Consider the following 7,865-nt stretch of genomic DNA (forward strand, 5'->3'; position numbering starts at 1 on the left):
AGGGGAGACGGCGGCAAGGCGGGGTCGGGGGAGACGGCGGTGAGGCGGGTCGAGGGAGACGGCGGCGAGGCGGGGTCGGGGGAGACGGCGGCGACACGGGGTCGGGGGAGACGGCGGTGAGGCGGGGTCGGGGGAGACGGCGGCGAGGCGGAGGTGACGAGGAATAGTAGAGGAGAATTGGGGGAGGAAGCAGAGGAGAGGGAATCAGGCCGCGCGGGGGGTTAGGTGAAAATAGCTTTAACAGTAGCGTGGGGAGGCAAAACGCGCTGCAGCTAAAATCCGTAGTAGTAGCGTTGTTCATAGAAGGGCGCTACTACTATACCTAGCACGTCAGGAACGGTGTGGCAATTATAGTAGTAGCGCGTTCTGTTCCTGCCGCGCTACTACTAAGCGTGTAACAGTAGCGCCATTCTAGCAGACGCGCTACTGCTAAGTAGCAGTAGCGCCTAATTTTAACAAGCGCTATTGGTAACATTTTATGTATAAGGTTTTCCCTAGTAGTGTATGTTTATTTTGCCCAGGCTTATGATCAGTGATTGTATCAGCCAACCAATATTAGCTGGCAAGACAGAAAGCACTAAAAGTCTTATGCAGTATCTTGCTTTTATGGGCGGTAAACCTCAAGCTGAGGGAAGGTCAGTGCAACAACAAATCCTAGAGGCGTGTTTCTCAGTGGAACTTTGCACCCTTCTTTTGTTGGTAGAACAAACACATCGGACGTGAGTTTCTGACATGCTACTCATCTGACACAGCCAAATCCTGATATTGAGGCATTTGGCAATGGAAAAATAGTTAGGAATAATAATTTGAGGTAATGAACCTAAATGTGATGCATCGTCCTTTACTTCTTGGATGTCTATTAATTGAGTTACACAACTTCACTATGTTTATTATCTTCAAAGGACTTCTGCTCTACATCTTACCTTTCTTGATTCTGCAATGGAAGATTTTCATGAGGACTTATCTTCTGGAAAGGCCACGTGTTTGTCAAATATCTAACCCAGAAAGGAAGCACCACTGCTTTTCCATGTTGTGTGCTGCACCACCAGAAGTAAGATCCTGTTCAGTATACATGGTCTTCTTCTTAATTTTTTTGATTGTAAAAACTGAAGATATTTGCAAAAACCTCAGGGCATTCACACATAAAGAGACAACTGCTACTAGTTGAAATATATTGTGTGACTTTCCTGGATAAACTTTGCTTCTGCATTCCATAAAATAGGCTTAAACATATTCATCTCAAGAAAGATATAGTTTCTCAGGCATTTCTCGGAAGTAAATTGTGCTTCAGAGATATTTGATTTTCAAATTAAGATGAGTAGCAATTGTAATATATAGGCAATCTTTCTGCCAATTAAGTTGTTGTTTTTGCTGATACAATGAGTGAGCGTTTTGCATATATGGAGAAGACGGAGATTATAACAATGAGCATTGGCGGCCTCATTTGTTGACCATACCTGGCCTTTGCTTGGACCATGATATTCGATCGCCTACTAAAAGCGAAGAGAATTGCATAATCATATATGAAGAAGAACGACTGATGGCAGAGAATTATGCAAAATGGGCAGCGTTATATATGCAGGTGTATGCATCAAGTTCTACAATTTCGTGTTCTCCCAAGGAATATATATTGCCCCTGTACTTGAAAAAATAGTTATATGTAGCATAGTTATATGTATAGAACAAGACACTCATGCTTTTGTGCTGTCGGCCATGGTCTGACCTCCTATATTTTAACATTTTCTATAGTGTATTCTCTGCGACGATTGCATACAGGTAGTTGTTGTAAATAACAATTTACAATAGATTGCAAAACTTCTGTACAAAACCACACCACTTTATGGTGCATTGATTGTTTCTACTATCCTTCGTGATCTAGCACTGAAAATGTGATTTTTAATTGGCAGTTCTGCTTCATATGGCTGTTTAGTTTGCAGAAAGAACATGCACATCCCGGGAGCGCTCCAGGCTAGTCAATCCTACCACTAGACCTCATAGCAGTGTGTGTTCTGCACAAAGAACAAGATTGGGTTGATAGCTGAAAAATATGGGGAAAAAGTCAAGTAAGGCGGTTTAAGCTAGCATGACATGGATGGCTGAAAGCACAAGTGTTAGCTGTTTGGGTAGTCTCCATGCCTATTTCTTCGCGTGGCATGTTATTTACCTTCGGTGTTGATCTATCCAATTTGTATGTAAAACTCTACCCATTATTTTAGTGGTGATTTTTTTAATACATATCTTATATTTGATAGAACTTGCCAATTTTGAAAAATAAATTAGAGCATTTATCTTTCTTAACGCACAAATATGTATGGGTTGTAAGAAGTTTAACTGATGTTCCTTCTTTCAGCAGTAAGAGAACATTTTGCTTCAGTTAGTGAACAATTTCCCAATTGGGTGGCAATTTTTTACTTTCAGTTTCTCGGAGCGCAAGGAATCATCTTAGATGTGACACTCCTCTCAGTGCCACACCTGGTTTTCTAATATGTACTACTTTTTCTTTTGCTTCCAGTCCTCTTATTGAGGACAACTATTCTTTAAATAACTTCATATGACATGTGGCTTCTAAACACAACTTTCCCCCCCAAAATCAGATATTGTTGTAAACATTCATGGATCTGGTTTACTAAGTATTGAACTCTCATATAATAGAATTGCAACACTTTTAGTATGTTCTTGATTTTGTGGTTGCTTGCTTTATTGAAATAACATTTGTAAACATTATTTTTTCTGAAATGATATACAGTACAATTTTATTTATGATGCAGCGGGGCAAAATATGTGTGTGCAGACTTGAGCATATAGTTTGAGATAAAATATGTTGAATCCAAGGAATAATGCATACTTTGATCCAGTAGTGCCATCAACATCGTCTACGGTGACAATATACCACGCCAAAACACACACAGAAAAATTTGCGTTTCCTATTGAAATACTTATTCCTTTTCCCACATTTAGTTCAAAAGTTGAAAGAAGTCAGGATGGCACGTGCAATTTAGTGTTGTTGAATTTTCTTGCACATTAGACCAGAAATAAAGGTGGAATGATGTAGGTAAGAACTAAATGTCCTATTATAAAAGTGTCAACGTGTACTTCCTGTTTGCCTAAGATGCACCACATGGTGACAATGAATGTACTTTTTGACAATACAACCTTATCAACACAGTTCTATTACTTTGATTGAATGGACCAAAGTTCTATTTATTGCATACAAGAAAAAAACCACTTATTAACATCATTTATCGACGGGGCGCGGCGTGTCGCCGCGCGGGTAAAGCTAGTATATGACTAGAGGCTTGAATCCCGTGATCCATGGAAGGCAGCGATTTCATAAGCATAAGAGTTGGCTATCACAACTGAATTTATAGGCCTTCTTTTCATGGCCTAAATTTCGTTTTCCTTTCACGGAGGCCTAAATTTTGGTTAAATCAAACCAGCGTTCACTTTAGGGCAAAAGAATAATTATTTGCTATTTCAGGTCACTATTCATACTATTTTGGCTGAAAATTTGTTTGTTCGAAAAGCAGTCAAAGGGTTCTTTTCTTTTTGTGGATTTTTTTCACAAGTGCAATGAAAGGTCAAGTTTATTTTGAAAACATTTCAATTTTTTTTCATCTAAGATGTACGTATATACACCCGTAGATCAAAAATCCCCTCGCAAGGTAGTGGTAGAGTCACTTCAGTCGGTGAAGCCGCAGACAAGCGGACCCGGACCCGAACAATAGGCCAAGAAGCTGCTGGAGGCTGGAGCCTCTGTTTTAACTTTCGACCCTATCAGGCTGGCATCTCTCCCCACGAGCAGCCGCCCCCAGGTCTAGGGTTCCCTCTTTCTTCTTCTCCACGCGAATCAGGTAGGTGGCGGTCTTGATCCCTCGTCCTCCCCCACAATCCCCGGCACGCACGCGCGCACGAACTTATCCGGATCTCTCTGCTAACCCTCTGATCTACTCGGCCGCGTCGCAGCTAGATACTAGAACCAGCATCGATGGCGGCGGCAGCACCGGCGGACGCGAAGGCGGAGGCCGCCAAGATGGACCTCCTCGAGGACGACGACGAGTTCGAGGAGTTCGAGATCGACCAAGGTATGTGCAAGCACACCCCGCTCCCCCCTCTCGCCGCAGCACTGTTGCTGTATCTAGGCAAACACGGTCAGTTCAACATAGCTTGTTGGCGTCGTGATGTCGATTTGGTCGATTAGGTTTGGGTTGATCCGGACAAGGTATGTGCGATGGATATGTCGGTCATCTCAAGCTTACTTTCAAGATCGGTTTTAGGAGATTCGCCTAAAATTATGGGCAAATTGGTTGCAACTGGATTGTTTCCGATGCGGATTTTACCAAGCGTGAGACCTCAGGCAGTATAACGTGTGCTTTCAGTAGCCACCTGATGTCATTTATAATCTTCATTCACTACTGCTTCCTGAATAATTAGCTTGGTGGAATAGGTTATTTTCGATATTGTTTGTACATGTTTATCAGTAGTTGTTACTACTTTTCTCTTAGTTAAGCGTAGAACAGATGGTATGATTTGGGTGTATTTATCTTCATGATTATTTCTTCTAGATTAAATATCAGGCACACACAACTAGGTGTTGCACATCTTCTCCCTTGGGAACATTGATCTTCAATCCCTGTTTCTCCAGTGTTGACATGACTGCCTAAAACTGCACAATTGGAATGATCAGTCCATGTAGATTGGAAGGGTAATACTCCCTCCCTCTCAAAATAAGTGACTCAACATTGTACTAGCTCTAGTACAAAGTTAGTACAAAATCGAGTCACTTATTTTGGGACGGAGGGAGTAGAATATAAACCCATTGTTGTTTGATTGTTTCATCAATTAGCATATCGGTATGTGCTGTATTGAGTGTTCGAGAGGCTAAGTGTTGGTCTGATAAGTTACCTTGCCATGTCAATGTCCAGAAATAGCATTTGCAGACATGCTATCCATGTAGATGGACAATGCGAAACTACATGATACCATGAAATGTGTCAACATACATATCTGCAAACTGTATGATCTATCTAAACCTTTGTCCTTTTTCTCCTTTGCTGTCCGTGGTCATTCTTGCGCTGGTGCACAACTTGTTTGTGCCTGGCCCTATGCTGGCCTCATAGGGTCTAGAAGCATGTATAAGGCACAAATAACAGTTCAATGGCAATTTTCTTTTTTAAATGGGAAGAAGACGTTTGGAGGAGATAGTGCTTTAAGGTTTTCTTGGATCCTAACAAGAGGAAGTCTTCTAGTCGGATAGTACTCTTTCTACTTTACGTCAATTTTCAAACTTGATTTGAATCCAGAGGGTTAGATACAGGGTGATAACTGCTTTGTCATTGTAATGAGATTTAGGTTTGGTTATATATCAAAACCTATTTTGTAAGTTGTGGCTATACCTGATTCTTTGATGAAGTTAAAGGTTTCTAGTTCTACAAGTAGACGATAAGTCCATGATTGCCAATTGGTGGGAGCTAGCTGCCGGCTCGATCTGACTGGCAGTTGACTAGTAATTCCAAGTAGCCTAATTTGGTGGTCTCTGGCCCACTATCATGAGTTCGGGAAGTGGGGGAGTAAGTTGGTCTCCTGAGTCAAGTTAAAGTTGGATTTTTAGTGCAGCAGATTAAATCGTAGAAAGAAGAGCGCGTGAGAGGTGGAAAACGTTAGTCCTGTCTCCCGGAGATTTATGTCAGCTATCTATTTTTGTGCTACTATAGAAGTACGCTTTAGTGCCCACTAAAAGTCGCATGAAACATGCATTATAAACTTAAACCTGCTGCCTGCCTACTGAAATCCCCCGAGACTAGTAGGCCTGGCCACTGGTGGCAACTAACCGACTTATTGAAAACAATGTCCTTCATGTGTATAGATGAATTCTTAATTCTTATGTGTGACCTATGACTGCTGCATGTCAAGTACGTTTGTCCTGCAGCAAGTAAAATCATATTACAGTGGGTTATATCATGAGCTATATGATTAGGGTCTTCTTCGTTTCTTTTCTTGCTTTTGCTGAATGTATACACTTATGTTGCATTATTATGGTGTTCAGTAACTGAACTGGTAAATTTTGCAAGGATACAGTATGATACTTTGTGTTGCTAATTCTGCTTTCCATTTGCATAGCTTTTATCGGTAGTTATGATAGCTACTTTCTGAAGCTTCGCCCCTCAGTTCAGTTTGCTTGCGATATGACTACTGTGTGAGTGTATGTTCCGCTTCCTGGTCGCAGATGGTCTTGTGTGTAGCATTTCTTTTTACTCTGGTCTGTGGAGACATATACTTTTGTCGTCATAATCTCTTGAAGTACTTTTGTATGTAACATGATTGTGCTGAATCTTGTATGGTGATGAAATTGTGCGTCTCGTTAACCCCATTTTCTTGTATTTTACAGAATGGGATGACAAGGAAGATGGCAACGAAGCTGTCCAGCAATGGGAGGATGACTGGGATGACGACGACGTGAATGACGATTTCTCACTGCAGCTGAGGAAAGAGCTGGAGGGAGGCAACACTCAGAAGAGCTGAACTACTTCCCCATCCATATCAAAGCTGTAGTACACTTTATCTTCGATCAGGCACTGTGTGGCCACTGCTCTCTGAACCTGCGATACTTCCCTAGCAATATCAAGCTGTGATACTTATCTTCGTTTCAGTACTGTGTATCAGACTTTGTACCGTACTGCATGTAGTTATCGGCTGCGAGCAGCACAACTTGTGGAACAGTGATAGTTACCAGACAGTATCGCAATTACCCGGAAGTTTGTCGACATGCAGGAATTCCCGTATGGTCTGGTCCCGGCACTGCGGTAGCCGTCTATTGAACCAGGGCATCCTTAATCTTCTATCCAATGCGGTCCATTGCTTTATATCCTTCTTCAAACTTCTCACCGGAAGAGAATGATAAATGTAAGAGCAACTTCAGGTCTTAAGCAAAGTCGCCAAAGGCATTTGAACTCTATAATAACAGCCAATATTGAAGTACGATGCTAAAAAGACCTTTTGAACTCTGTACAGTTGTCATCCACCCCTTTGCCGCCATAATTTTTGGAGCGTTGTTCATCTCTTAGCACACATTTTTGGAGCTCGCTCTAAATTTAGGCCGCGTTCGGATTCCCTTTGCTCCGCGGTTCCGCGCCGGAGCGGAGCGGCAATCCAGGTATAATTTTCAGAGTTGACTAAAGGCCGCTCCGCGCGCTCCGCTCCGCGGAGGACTGCCGAACAGGCGCTTAGTTCGAATAGCTACTTGGATTCCCATGGCAACCCGTTGGGTAGCCGCCATACATCATCATCTTCTTGTTATAAAAGGCCGACACCCCCTCTGACTAGTGCCATTTCCCTCTCTCCCGCCTTCAATCCACCAATGCTTCCTTACCGATGACGCGCCCAAAAGAGCTCCCCTTCATATTTTATTTTGGGGATGAGGTGGAGAAGAAGCGAGATCCCCTTGTTAACATTGGGCGGACTTCGACGTGGCCAAAGAGGCGCCACGCCAAGAGAAGGTGGAAGGGGAGAGGCGGATTTGAGACAGCGCGCTTGCACACACTGCCGTCAACGCTGATGACTTGCCGGTCCGTTTAAGTCAAAACGGACAAAGTTCACGGCCCAACGCGCGAGAGCAACCGCAAATTATGTTCGACTCGACTCAAATCCAGCGCAATTTTGGGCCGGATTTGCGTCCAGATGGACACTGGACGGACGCGCATGCGTCCTCTCGTCGTCTGCCATCGGACCCGCACGTCGACCGTGCAACTGCTTCCACCGGCCCATTTAATCCGCACGGGTGGTCGGACCAGCACGTCGGCCTCCCAGCCGCCCTCTAACCCGTCCTTTTTTAATTGCTGAAGTTGTGGACCGGCCAGTCCACTTCCAGC

General features: G+C 43.2%; 1 protein-coding gene across 1 annotated transcript; it reads left to right on the forward strand.

The window, feature by feature from the left end:
- The first annotated feature begins 3,696 nt into the window (after positions 1-3,696).
- LOC119275838 (protein DELETION OF SUV3 SUPPRESSOR 1(I)-like) lies at positions 3,697-6,761 on the forward strand. Its single transcript, XM_037556763.1, has 3 exons — positions 3,697-3,851; positions 3,964-4,082; positions 6,386-6,761. Exons 2-3 carry the CDS (start codon positions 3,986-3,988, stop codon positions 6,517-6,519), a joined length of 231 nt encoding a protein of 76 aa, XP_037412660.1. The 5' UTR covers positions 3,697-3,851; positions 3,964-3,985; the 3' UTR covers positions 6,520-6,761.
- The last annotated feature ends 1,104 nt before the right edge of the window (positions 6,762-7,865 follow it).

This window comes from Triticum dicoccoides, chromosome 3B (genome assembly GCF_002162155.2).
Source record: "Triticum dicoccoides isolate Atlit2015 ecotype Zavitan chromosome 3B, WEW_v2.0, whole genome shotgun sequence".
Lineage (NCBI taxonomy): Eukaryota > Viridiplantae > Streptophyta > Magnoliopsida > Poales > Poaceae > Triticum > Triticum dicoccoides.